Source organism: Siniperca chuatsi, linkage group LG6 (genome assembly GCF_020085105.1).
Source record: "Siniperca chuatsi isolate FFG_IHB_CAS linkage group LG6, ASM2008510v1, whole genome shotgun sequence".
In the NCBI taxonomy this organism is placed as follows: Eukaryota; Metazoa; Chordata; class Actinopteri; order Centrarchiformes; family Sinipercidae; genus Siniperca; species Siniperca chuatsi.
The window spans coordinates 7,274,936-7,289,019 of record NC_058047.1 but is presented as its reverse complement, the minus strand read 5'-3'; the positions used below and the strand labels follow the sequence as shown (position 1 = coordinate 7,289,019).

At 44.0% G+C, this 14,084-nt stretch overlaps 1 protein-coding gene across 3 annotated transcripts in view; it reads left to right on the top strand.

The window, feature by feature from the left end:
- Nucleotides 1–280: 280 nt before the first annotated feature.
- The window catches only part of syde2 (synapse defective 1, Rho GTPase, homolog 2 (C. elegans)), a 48,783-nt gene continuing 34,979 nt past the window's right edge, over nt 281–14,084 (top strand). For 2 of the 3 annotated variants that reach the window (XM_044201010.1, XM_044201011.1), the window contains exons 1-3: nt 281–2,581; nt 10,754–11,049; nt 11,401–11,803. In XM_044201010.1, the coding sequence (XP_044056945.1) occupies nt 496–2,581; nt 10,754–11,049; nt 11,401–11,803 (2,785 nt within the window). In that variant the 5' untranslated portion in view covers nt 281–495. The remainder of the gene's footprint in view (nt 2,582–10,753; nt 11,050–11,400; nt 11,804–14,084) is intronic. The other variant, XM_044201012.1, reaches the window with a different exon arrangement.

Sequence of the window (14,084 nt, the reverse complement as noted above, 5' to 3'; positions counted from 1 at the left end):
TCAGGTGTGCTTGTGTTTCAATCTACAACTTTCTACAGCCTAGTAATGTTCAAGAGTTACAAAACCAAGCTCAATTTAGTTGGACCTTTCGGTAGTTTTAAAGAAGCTTTCATGTCATTTTCTCCGAATAACAGACGTGCAAGGTCCCTGCAAATTGAGCCAGGAAAATATTCCAAATATCTGAGCTGCAAACATGAGGAGAAGGTGAGGTGAGGCGCTAGAGGGAAAGCAAGACAGAGTAAAAGGGGGAGGGAGGAGGGCAGAGTGTGTGTGGAGCGGAGAGGAAGGGAGGGAGAGAGAGGTGGTGCAGTTAAACAGAGAGAGTCAGGAGTGAGTGAGGCGACAGAGCGGAGGTGACAGCGGAGAATGGAGAGGAGCTCGTCCGCCCGGCGAGCTTTGACCGCGGCGAGCGAGGAGAACCCACTCGGTCCTTCCCTTCTGGAGCCAGCGTGCTGAAAGAAACCGGGAGGAATTAACAGGGGGCAAAGGAAAGGAATGGCTGATCCTCTGCGGAGGACTTTACTAGCGAAACTCCGGGGGAAGAAATCCAAGAAAGGAGCGACGGTCGGCGGTGGATACGGCTCTGCTGCTGCGGCGAATGGGGGCCGAGAAGGTAAAGAAAAAGTTATGCAAACGCAGCGAGACTCCGACGGGGCTCGCCCGGTAGTGTTGCTCACAGGGCTGGATTGCACGACAGAGAGAATGAGTACGTACGAGAATTGTGTCGATTGGGCGATGGTGCAAACTGCGGGGGTTGTAATAGTCCGTGAGAGTCGCGCAGCTGAGTTGGCCGGCGCACGTCCCCAGGAGCGGAGCAGCGGGGGCAGGGTTCGGGTTAATGAGGACCTCCTGGGGGTCTCACTTCAAAGAGATGTGCAGTTTGGGGGACATGGGGTAAGGGAGGGAGATACGAGCCACCAGGGGCCCAGATCCGCTGGCAAAATCACGTTATCGGCGGGGGTCACGCTTGGAGGACCGCATGTCCAGAGAAGACACTTCTCGATCTCGGTCCCGCGGCAGTGCAGCGTCGGGGATTCAATCGGGTTTGGGGACAGTTCAAATCACGTTTTGCACCGAGCACGGGTAGAACCGCATACCGGGGACGGTAAACAACCAGAGGGCCGGGTTACCGCTCATGATAGTGATGGGACAGAGCCCAGAGACAGAGGACACTCCCGGCACATGGCAGGGACTGTAGAGGCTGTTGATGAACACAACGCCAACTGGAGTTTTGACAACCACAACAACCACAATTTGGAGACGAGCTCGACAGTTTGCGCAGCGCTTGTGTATCCAAACGGTACGTCAAGAAACACGGAAGAAAACATTTTAATCAGAAATGTTGAGAGTTATGGGCCTGAGTATGCAGGGGACATTAGAGGGACTGCAGGCTGTCTGCAGAGCCCGACGTTTTTCCCCACAGAGTTAGAAATATGCGACATTAACATGGCATCCCTTTGCGCCACAGAGGGGTCACTTAGGTACACTTTAGATAGTGAAGATGAGGATTATTATGATAATGAAATTCTGCCTTTTTATGAAACTATTCGAGCAAAAAGTGATGGTGATAGAGCAGAGGTTGCAGAGCTGCCACAGCCTGGTCAGGATAAAGGACAGCTTGATGACAGTGCCCAGGAAACAGACAGGCTTAGGAACCAGCTGAAAGAAGCTTATTACCTTCTTATCAATGCTATGAATGATATCAACCTGGATGTCCAACAGATTAGTAGTGGTTCAACTGAGCAGCAGACCACCTCCTCCTGTAGTAGCCACTCCAGGGACAGCCTGTGCTCGAGGTTGTCTGCCAAAAACATAGACAGTGACTCCTGGTCCTCAGGGGCCGACCACAGCCCTCAGCAGGTGTCTGACACTGACTCACTCCTGCTTTGCCTCAGTGGGAACCTTGAGTCAGACCTCAAAGGCAGGTTGAATAGTAAGAGTATGGTGAACCTGTCCTTGACCAAGATAAGACCCACATTACTACGCTCTGCTAGTGACGGAGCTATCCGGTTTCCAGGTGGACCCTCGCTCTGTATTCAGGCCACTGGTGATAAGGGGGCCACAGAGACAAAAGAGGCTGAAGGGGGTAAAGTCACAGGAGTGGGTGAGCTGTCACATCCTGGGGTGCTTTTTGATGCCATCAGCAGTGATGAGCTGCTACAAGACGCTGGCGGTGATGAAGACCGTGGCGGGCAGCTCAATGAGAGCAGCGGCTCAGTCAACAGCCTCACAGGTTCTTCAGACAGCAATGCCGATGCATCAACACATCAGGGTCTCGACAACAAGCGGGAGCTGACTGAAGCCCGCGCACAGGGTGCCAACTCTGTCAACAAGGGGCATGGTGTCACTGTCAACAAGATGCAAGAGTGGATGCACAAGGGGCGTCTGTTGTCTTCTGAGATGAAGCAGCGGATTGAGGGCTCATCTTTGCCCCGTGGTGGGTGCCAAAGCCAGGACCGGTCCTGTCCTCAGGCTAACCTTGGTGTGCGTAAACTAGGGGTCCAGACCTCCAGCCGAGGGGTTAAATCTGTCAAGGTCACCAAGTCATCTGCAATCAAGTCACCACGGCAGCAGCAGCCAGGTAGGAAGGCTACACGGAGTGGCCTCAACTCCTGTGGATCCTCTTAATCAGAGACCTCTCACCCTCCTTCCTCCCATCTGATTATTGTCATCCTCCTCCACTCATAGTAAACTCCGTCTGGTGGCGGTTCACCCCGCTCTCCTCCTCTTCTGGATGCAAAGCAAAGGGACAAGACACCTCAGACCTCTTTGCTTTCCTTTTAAGATTCTCTAATCGGTGGCGGGTTCTGTCCTTCACACTAATTTAGGTGCATTTTAACACTAAATTAATAGCACATCAGTTTGTAGGTCAGATCACTCACAGTGTAGTTCAGTAACAACTAACTCACTCTCCTCTGCTAGCTGCAGTGGTGTTTTTCGTGGTGTTGGTGCTGGGGTTTGTGTGTGTGTGTGTAAATGACTTCTGATTATGTACAAAATGCCCAATGATTTTCTGATTGTGCTTTGATGTTCTGCTTGTGATAAGGTGCAAAAACAGGAAAACATCTGTATCATGAAACCACTAACAGGTGACACATGTTATCATGTTATACCAAAGGAGTGTGTTTAGGTGTTCAAAAAAATGCATCTTAAATGTGAGATAGTCAGGGATTTGGGGGAATGTAAATTGGCCTGAACTTTACCCAAATGGCAAAACAATATCACAGTAAAGTCCATTTAACAATTGTTCTGGCGCTTTCAGTCATATCACCCAATCTTCCTCAGCAGATGGAGTTTGCCCAGTTTGTCATGGAATTGTATGTTTAAATATCTAGTAAAGTACTTCTTGTCCATGTTGGCTGAAAAGTTGAGACTTAAAGTTCATTGACCTTGACCATGACCTCGGAAACTGTAGTTAACAAAATAATCTCACCACAAGGTCCATTTATCCACTTATTTTACACACTTTTAATTGCTTTCATATTAATTGATGCTTTGCACCACCTTGCAGTGACGGTAACCCATATGGTACTTTACATTGCACATACATTTAGTTGCCATTTCACTATGTGTAGTGCATGGTTTTACTAAATGAATAGCACTTTTCGTCCATGCTGACCTGAATTGACTGCAAACAAGGCAGTTAGCCAGTTCAATCACAGGATTCGGAAACTGTCTGTGTGGAAAACTTTGTATTGACATTTGTTGCACAGCATGTGGAAATTGGCTCGCTTTGTATGGATCAAAAACATTTCACCATCTTTTCATTCTACCACTCATAGTTTAAGTATGTGTTTGGGTGTATAGTATGTGTGTTTGTGAGTGCCAGCGTGCGTGCCTGTGAGCGTGTATGTTGTTCTGACAGTGTTTTCCAGAGTAAATAGATGACCTGCCATGTGTGCAGGCTGTTGTTGACTGTCAGTGTGCTGTGCTGCTAGAAATAGAGTGTGATCTCTGAGGCTGCTGAGCGGGAGCGGAAGGCCTCTGTGTTTGACTTCCAGCCGCTGTTGGCTCAACATAGCACCAACTTTTACATCCCAAGCTCTTTCCTCTTTTAGTTAGAATAAAGACAGGACTCCTCTTCATATTAGTTTCCAAGGTCTCTTTACCCCCTTGATTCTCATTTTTTTCCCCATTTTGCTCAGCTTTCCCCTCTCTGTCCCCACTGAACTTTTCCACAGCTGTGGCCAGAGGATTCCAATGAAGCCACTGTAGTTACTTTGTGTGGTAGTGGTGTGTGTGTGTTTGTTTGAGAGTATAGGGGGGGTTGGGCTGTCATGTTGCCTTCTTCCCCAGTCGTTTGCTCTGGACAGCTCCATGGTAACTTGCATTTTAAAGAGACGTTGGATGGAATATTTAGGATGCCATTCCTGTTGTTTAACTTGTTTGCGTTGTGTCAATTAATTCCTCTCCATGAATGAACAAAATGAAGGGTGATTAAGTATTTATTAAGGTCAGCCCTGGGCTTATCTTGCCCCTGTGGGCCTCTCAGCGCCTCACAAAGAGCCATTAAAAAAAAAAAAAGAAATGCCAAAGGTCTCAAAAGCTCCAGTGAATTGCTTGTCTTGGCTTGAAACTCTTAATTTATACAAATATTTATATATTTCTGACTTTCTAAAAATAGTCCAGTTTCTCCCCCTGAGTGTTACTTGGAAATTCAACCACACTTTGAAGTCATAGGACAAAATATTGGCTTAATTAGACTTTTCCTTTAATTATTGTGTAAAAAAAGATCACATGGATTATCACCCACAGCTGAGTGTGTCACTCCTTATATGTATATGTGTGAGTGAGGGATATTGCACATGAGCATGCATATGCACATCTCCGTGTTGCACATGCATGTTTGTATTTGCAGTTGGAGGATTTATAGTTTTGTTGCGTTGTGGTGTGGCAGAGGATTGGCTTGCCGGCAGGCAGGCAGTATCCAGGCATCATGTTTTGGCCAGACCTGAACTCTGGAGTGGTGTGTCAGTCAAAGCTGATGTTGAGACTGAGCTATAGACACCACAAACAGAGGAGTATGAGATCCACGCCTGGGAGGCAGATATCCTTTTCTTTTTTAAGTTCTTTCTTTTTTAAGAGGAAAATCATATGTTTTACATGTTTGCATGTCTAGAAATACTGACCACTTTGGAACAGAGCAGCATTGGGCAAAAAAAGTGAAATAGCTTTTTGTATCTCCCCCAAAGCAGTTAGATGAGAAGATCAATACCACTCTCTCATTTGTCTGTTAAATATGAAGCTACTGCCCGCAGCCGGTTAGCGTAGCTTAGCAATAAAGACTGGAAACAGGTTGAGAAAAGCTAGCAAGGCTCTGTCCAAAATTCAAAAATATGTCTGAAGCTTGTTAATTAACATTTTATATCTTGTTTGTTTAATTCGTATAAAAGGCAAAGTATTAATTTGACAAGCTGTGGTTTACAAGGAGTTATGTGTCAGACTATTTCTTGGCGTGGAGCAGTGACTTCCTGAAGTCTCTGCTCCACAATGTGTTGTTTTTTGAACAAATTAAACAAATGAGTTAATGATGTCATTAATCACAAACATGTTAATCGGTGAGCTTTAGATGTGCTGATAGGCAGATTTGGTCGCCTTTGGACAGACCCATGCTAACTGTTTCCTCTTGTTTTCAGTCTTTGTGCTAAGCTAACCGGCTGCTGGTTGTCTCTTCATATTTACCGTACAGACTACTTATCTAAATTGAATTAAGTAAAAAGGAATATTTCCCAAAATGTTTAACCATTCCTTTAAAAATAACACATTAAGCATGAAGCAAATACGTGCTCTGGATTAGGCACACAGTGCAGTATTGCTCAACATTTTGATTACATTAATTCCTGCTTGCTCAGTAGATTCAAAGTAGCTACAGAATGACACGAGAGTGCAGGTGTAATATAATTCTCCTTGACTGCTGTCAAATCATGTCAGAACGATGTGGCGATCTGCACTGTGCCAGAAACCTTGTTACTGAGCTGCAGAGGTTTTTGTTTTTTTTTCACATAAACACACACAGCTGATGGTGGAGGTACAATAATTTGTCTTGTCTGGTGTGTCTGTACTTGGACAGATTTATGGAGGATGGTATCTCTAAAGACAGATCAGGTGATGGAGGAGAAACTTGAGGCATTAGTGTTCATATAGTTTATGAGATGTATGAGTCACATGATGGTGTCTGCAAAGAGTGTGGGGCAAACACTAGCAACTTGTTTAGCAATTTTAAATGATCGATTATCAGTAAAACTAACCGGATTGTATTTATTAGGTGGCAGCATTTTATCTGGAGCTTTTGGACAAGGGGTTGTTGAAGGGCCTTTCAATGACTTGTCTTGCTTTTACCAGTGTTTTGGTCACACTTTGAGTCCATGTGCCTTTTATAGATTGTATAGTCTCTCCCCTGAAGCATTTTTATCAGTTTTTTAAAAAAGACATAATAAGACAGGACAGAAGAGTCACTGAAAGAGCTGCAACATTGTAAAGAATTTGGGTTTCAAGCCAACATATTGAGAAGGAAGTGGTATTAGCATTAGCAGGCTGTGCTGCCAGGACGCCTCAACGGGATGCAAGTGTTGACATGTGATGCAACCCTGGACGATCTTGGCTCTGCAGCGGTGTAAAAAGAAAAATCCACACTGAGAATCCTCATTACCATGTGAATGAGTGTCAACAGGGATGTATGGCACACAGCAAAAGATTCCCTCTTAAGGGTGGGGGGGCCGAAACTCTGTACACACAACAAAGTGTTGTCTGTATGGAGGAGAAAACTAGCTGGTGTGTGTTTTGCACTTATCAAAAGAGGAGCCTCTATGAAGCAAAAGGAATTCAGGAAATAAAAGAAAAGCCTATGGGAAAGTGGATCAAGTGTTTTGTCTTAGAGGAGAAAAAGTTATTCAGTTATTCAGATTTAGATTTAGACATGAATATAATTGGTTTTACTGTCAGGCTCACGTGGCACAGGTTCACACAAGCACATCCAGAAAATAAGCTTTTTTCTTTATAAGTTTGCATTCCTTTTAGCAACTCAGACAAACCCATATCGCTCCTTACCGTCCACCTCTCCCTCTCTCTCTTCTTCTCTTTATTTTCTCACACAGACGTGCACCTTTGTATTATGTGCTCTGGCCAACTGTTACCTTCAGGTCAGGGGTGTGAGTTTTTCGTGCCCTGAACACATCATCTTCATGCCATCACAGCACAGGGAGCTGGACTGTGTTAGTTCTGTTATAGAGATTTTAATTGACAGGGTCATTTTTTGCTTTGCATTGTGTTTATAGGAGGTTAGTAGGTACTTGTGATGGTCATCTGTCTCTCATGCCAAATAACAACCAAAGGGGAAAGGAGATGCTTTCTTACTTTTACTTGTCACATAAAACAAAGAAAAGCAGCAAATCCTCAACACTGAGAAGCTGAAACAAGGTAATGTTTTACATTTTTGCTTGAAAAAGGACTTCACTATTGAAACTATTAATCGATTATCAAAATAGCTGCCTATTAATTTTCTGACAATCGACCAATAGATTAATCAACTAATCTATTTGTTTAGGGTGTAAAACAAGCGTAATTTATAGTTATAATTTATTTTTGTATTCTTTTTGTCTTTGACTTTAAGTGTCTAAGAAATCTCTTTGTCCTTTTTATGAGTATTTCAGTTACCACCTTTAGACATGGCTTATCTTGTAAAAACAGTTCCCCTCGTTAACTATATATTGTAGTTAAAATGTTATTTTTAAGAAAAGCAAACTCCATCCATCATTTCCATCATCTGTTTTTCATCAGGCTGAATGTTCTGCAGTGTAAAAACTGTTGGATGTCTGCTAGAATCATAAGTAGCTTTTCATATCAAAAGCAGGTAATGGAGGAAATACTGACATGCTGATGTGAGGAGCCGGAGAGTGGTGTGATGGTTTGATATTTGACGGCAGTGAAAATGGCTAAAATCTCACTTATTAAGTCAAACCAGTGTCCTGCTGTTGCTTTGTGTTACTCCTGTGAAAGAGTGTGACAGTGGAAGGAGACAGCGGTGAGGCTATAAATCTGGAGCTGTGGTCTGGAATGCTGCTCATGTCAGAACACGCTTCCTCTTCCAGTTATAAAAGACCCCTTAAAGAAGATGGCATGTTGACAACAACTCCATGCACAACCATCTCACCTCTCTTTCGTCTCGTGTTAACAGATCGAGTGTTGGCGGCAGAGTCTGCAGTTTTTGGAGCCGTCTTGGTCTTAAAAATCTTTCCCTTCTCTCCAAAAAAAGTTCTTTCCCAACCAATATCCTGCTTGTTTACACTTTCGAATTATCCCTCTCTTTTCCTACAGTTTATTTAATTCATATCCATCCACAATTTTGAAGAGAGCATGAAAGAGCATGTAGTTTTGAATGTGTCTTAAACTAGTCTACAAGGCTAGTTTACAAAAAATATCCAATTACTATTGTAATCTACTTTTCTGTAAAAACACTGCTCAAACCATAGCAGATTATTATAGCCTGCCAGTTTGGGCCTACACATTAACTCATGGGACTCAGTATAGCACTCAGTAGTTGGCACATGCTAAAGCTACTGAGCTCCAGGCCCTCAAACACAGCATCAGCTCTAATCCAGACTAATGCAAACACACTGCTGGCTCAGGTCATACAAACACGTTTCTGGCTGGAAACCTTGCTTGAACTAAACAGAGCAGAAAGCAAGAAATACTAAGATGTGCTTTATATCCTGGCAGTGTGGTGGTCTGTTTGAATTAAAGTGAAACGGATGACAGAAGGGGCTGTGATGGGTTGTATTTTTGTAGTTCAAGCTGTTTGTTTTTATTTTCACTGTGGAGATTAGGAATGCCTTAAAAGTGGCCTCTGTTCTTGCCACTGAAGGCTGTTTTATATACTCAGCAGTGTGTTATATAATCAGCTGGAACGCAGAGGAATGGCATCCGCAACAGAATGAACTTCATCCCACTTTATATCATACATTTCTCAAGTGGGAAAAAGTCGAGCAGCACATAAAGAAATTAAGTTAAAGACTTGTTTTGTTGTGGTGAGAGGAACTCCAAAGTTGGTGTTTATGGGATTTTGAGGCACTGGAGGTGGCAGCAATTATTGCGAGTCAACAGTTGCTTTATTAAGTTGCCTTGTAGATCACAGGAAAGCTGTTTAGAGAGGCTGGTGGACTTCCAAGGCAAAGTAAATCCAGTATATCCAGGAGACGATTTGAGGGGGGATGCCATGCCCCTTGTTAGCAAAATGTATCCCCCTTGTCATGGGGTGCTCCCATTGGGCCATCTCCTCTTTTAAAAATTAACAAATCACCGACTGAATCCCAGTGGAGCTCTCTGCTCTCTCTGTGCCGCTTTCAGGGCTTTGTCAATAAAAGCAACCAAGCAAAAAAAATACCATAGTCTCAATTAACTGAGTAGTTATGCAATTTGAAACCATGTGATTTTTTAATGTACTTCACTTCTCTTCTCTATGACTGCTCTGGATTAATAATATCAAAAAACACCCTGTTGCGGTTTATTCTGACTCATTCACACTTTTTAATAGCACAGTCACACTTGCACATACTGGATGCCCTGTGTTAGATTTAGATTTTCATAAAGTGAAAATATTCCCAAGTCTATAATTCGGTGGATGTAGCCTGGCGTGCATGAAAATTAATTTCCTTGAGGAAAAGAGAAGTTGTCATTATAGCATGTGGAGGGGCTCGTCTGGGAGCTGCTGAGGATCAAAACAGTCTTTTACACGAGCCTGCTGTACATGTTCGAGCAAGACCCTGCCCTCAGCACCTCGCTCTCCCTGTCACACACACACACACACACACGCACACACACACACACACACACACACACACACACACACACACACTCATGCTCAGAGGTTGTTTTTCTCTGGCTGCATCTGCTAATCAACCCTTGTGAAAATAAAAGCATGTGAGATGATTTGCAAAGGCGTTTTTTGATTTCTAGGAAAACTAATTCTTACCGTCTGGCTGGAAAAACATCCACAAACACATCAACACGCTCAAAGCTATGAAGGGACGTTTTTTATGCTTTCTTTGGGATATTAAGGGACCACATCACCATCTCTATTATTTTCCTTTTTCACTGCACATATTGCCACCGGCTTTATCGTCACCCCCTTACACGCACACACACCCTCCCCTCTCTGCTCTATTTTCACAGCTGTAATGCCAGCGGTTTCTCGCTCTTTTTTCCAAGTTGCTGTGATGGAAGATATGTGTGCTAAATCCCTCCATCTCCCTGTGATCTCTTTTGAATTCAAAGCTCACATATTCCCGAAGCGTCACTGAGGAGAAAAGAGGGGAGGTGCTCCAGGGGGACTGTGGTGGTGTGATTGTGAGTTTGACTTTGGTCATAAAAACAAAATCACAATAGTCCATCCAAAAGTTATAAAACATATCACAGTCGAAAGAGACAAAGCAAAGACGTGGCTGGGTTTTTTTGATGACTTTAAAAGGCAGAGATAAGAATAAGAGAAGGGATGAGAGAGGAAAAGACTATTAAACCTAATGGCATTGTTCAGTGTTTCCACACCTGTGCTTTCTTGATACAGATGTTTTCTTCAACTTGACAGGACATGAATAGTCTGAGATGAAACATCTGATTCTTTCACCTCAGTTCAATAATTGCCTAAATGATGATCATGATGATGATTAGTTGCTTTTTCATGCCAAGCAAATAATTTGTTAGTGTCTCCCTGCGTGAAGTTGTAACCCTCACACTCTGTCTCTTTTCATCACTCCATCAGCTTTCATTGAGAATGTTCCAACCCCCTGTGCTAATGGCCGTGAGGTGGGCAGAGCCAATGAGTCATGGCGGCCACCGCTCACCACCATCACTGTCTCCAAGAAGCGCAACTGGCTACAGCAAAGCTCCCTTGGGAAGAATCACTGCACCAAGGATGAACTGCAGGGAATGCTGGGAGCTGAGGAGGAGGGCAGCCAGGGCTCCCATCAGCCGCCACCTCCTCCCAGTCCCTCTCCAGACCACCTGAGACCCACAGGGGGAGTTCCATCACGGCCAGTCCGCCTGCACCTGCCTCAGGTTAGCCTTGAGGTCTCTCTGTTAACAAGAATGAGTTTTAAGGAATAGTTCAAGAGCCAGGCTGAGCCAGGCTGGCGGTTTCCCCCGTTTTCCAGTCTCTATGCTAAGCTAAGCTAACAGGGTGCTGGATCTAGCTTTATGTTTAGCGTACAGACATGAGAGTGGTATCAATCTTCTCATCTAACGCTTAGCAAGAAAGTGAATAAGCGTATTTCCCAAAATTTCAAACTATTTCTTTAAGGAAGTGACATAAGAACCAACACAGTGGTCATTGTATGTTTCAGTTCAGGTGGCATGCTTTTTGTCTTCCTCAAAGTTAAACCGAAAACTTTGGCCTCTGTCTTGAATTAGGTTATCGTCGGTCAGGCCAAGGTGTCTCCTCACCCTCGGAGCGTGGACCCAGCCGAGGAGAATGACGCTGATGATGAAGGAGAGATCTGGTACAACCCAATCCCTGAGGATGAGGAACCGGAGATGTCTCATAGACCCTCCGTTCGGCTGCTGGTTCCCCTTCGAGCAGAGGCCCAGAGGAGGCCCATCAGGGGAGGGGATTTGGGTCATGGTGGCAGGAACCTGGGGGGTGGCAGCCACGCCGCGCCGGAGGCGATCGGGGAAAGCCTTGGTGGCGGTGGCGGTTCAGGAGATGGGAGTCAGGGGAATGCTGTACATTCCACAGAGGCACTACATCTGCACAGACAGATGCTCGCGTGCAAACCTCAGGAGGAGGGAGGGCCTTCCACCAACAGAGCCACAGGTAAGGCAAAAAAAGACACATACACACCTCCGCTGATTCTTGCTTTCCATCCCTTTCTGCTTTTTTCAACTTCTTCATTCAGTCTTTCCCTTACATTTCTTTAGGCCGATGCTCGAGGGCCAATTATTGTCGTTTTGTCTCTCAGCCAGTCAGCAGATTTTTGCGGTTGTTAGAACCCTGAGCACTAATTACAGCTATTGTTGAAAATGTTCCCAATCAAAGGATCAACAGACTTATTTAGCTGCAAGTAATTCCTGGCTGACTATACCGCTACTCAGAAATACATTAAATACCAAAAATAGAGTTTTGCAGGGTTTAAAAATCCCAAATTCCCCTCAAAATCTATAACAAATATAGCCATCCTAGCTCAGTTTTTTTCTTGTTCTGTTCTGTTTGATAGAAGCAGACAGGAGCTGTGGCTGTGGCTGTCTAATCATATACATACTCCATATCAGTGTCCCTCATTAGTTAAACTCAGAAAGACATTAGCCAGGAGGAATTCAGAACCGGCATTCCTCAGAGGAAAGAATATCCATTTACTTGTGGCTGCAGCTCACACAGAGGGCTGTGAACTTTTGGTGGTTCTTGAAGTTTTTTAGTCCTCAGTTGAATAAATGTCCTCTGATGTTGAAAGCTTTCTCATTAAAACTGCACTTATCATGTGTGCAGAAAAACAGATTATAATCATAATAATAAAGATTAATGACGTGCAGAGTTTAAGCAGAATAAATGTAAATTAATCTCTCTGCACTTTTACTTGTGTCCTTGGAAATTGTTGACAACTCTGGTCTAAGGCAACAGCATAATGATGACAGCCAGCACACGGCTCCCTGTCTCTTAATAAGCTCGGCCTGTTTTTTCTAACTTCTGACTTTTTGTCCTCTCTGATGTGGCAACACGGTAGTTTCAACCAATTGGCACATCTTGAGCTGAGCCTATAATTACAACTTTTGACAACACTTTTCTGTGGCACGCAACAGCCATTTCTAGTTGTAGCACAAAGCGAGGCTGAATAGTTTGGGTACGCTGAGTGAAATCTAATACTTTAAGCTTTAGTGTTTACAGCCACATTTTTACTGCAGAAATGAAGGCTTGAAATGAGCTCAGAAATAGAAATTTTTTTCAGCCTAAAATGCTAGTTTTAAAAGTTGAAACCACAAGTCGTTGAGAACCGTTCCAATAAATGAAAGAATATACTTTAGGCTCCAGTTTTTCCATGTTTCAAAACAATAATCAGTGCATATAACGAAACTGTTTGTCTAGCAGAGTGGAAAGTCTTAACTTCTTGAGGTGTTGCATTCTCTCCCAAAACAAATCTGCCCATGACAAGGACAAAGGTTTGATTGGCAGCTGGTAAATGCCTTGATCCTCATTGACTGGCGTCAAACTCCTGGCTCTCTCTGACATCTCGTGTGGCTCAGCAAAACTCTCTGTCCTGAGAGACTTTCCCTGTGGGATTAGGATTAAACCAGTCCCGAATGAGTCTCAGTGTACCGGCCCAGGAAAGGCACTAATCATTGCGCACAGAGCTAATCAAATTTAGGCTATTTCTGCCTGCACCTTTTGATAGGTTTCAGACCTATTTTGCAGTCCAGATGAAATGTGCTGGTGTCATTAGGGCCTTTCATGCTGGGTAAGCAGATGAGTGGACATAATTGGAGGCTGGAGTTTCTTGTTCAGCAGTTTTAATGGAGAAGAAATCATGTTCTGAGCTTCTGTGAACAGAAAGGCTTTTTTAATATTCCCTGAGCTGTCAGCCTTTTTCAGAAGTGATTCATTTTCCATCAGCTTGCTACGGTTCAAAGACATGTGCCTCATTTACATCCTGTAACAAGATTCTGTTTAATGGGAGTACTTAATAGCAGGTCTGTGATGGTGTGGGTTTACTGGTGCTCTGACTTGTTGCTGTGAAAATGAGAAGCGGGAACAGACGTGTTGTTTTTTTCTTTTCCCTCTCGCTCCGGAACTGCCCCCCTCTCTGCAGCCTGTTGACTTTGCAATTGATTCCTGTGGGTTTGGCCACGCCATCCCACACTTCACTGCAACAAAAAAGGGCAACAAGCCCGGCTACGTGTCATCAAAGAGGAAACACTCATTACTGGTTGTTTGTGTGTGCGTGTTGATGGTGCAGTGGGCACCTTGGTTTAAAATCAAAAGGAATGGTAGGAAGGTAAAATATTGCTTCACCGTCTTTCTTCACCTTTAGTTAGAAACCTCCTGTACCTCCAGAAATTGCTGTGTGTGTGTGTGTGTGTGTGTGTGTGTGAGTGTAATGTGGTTG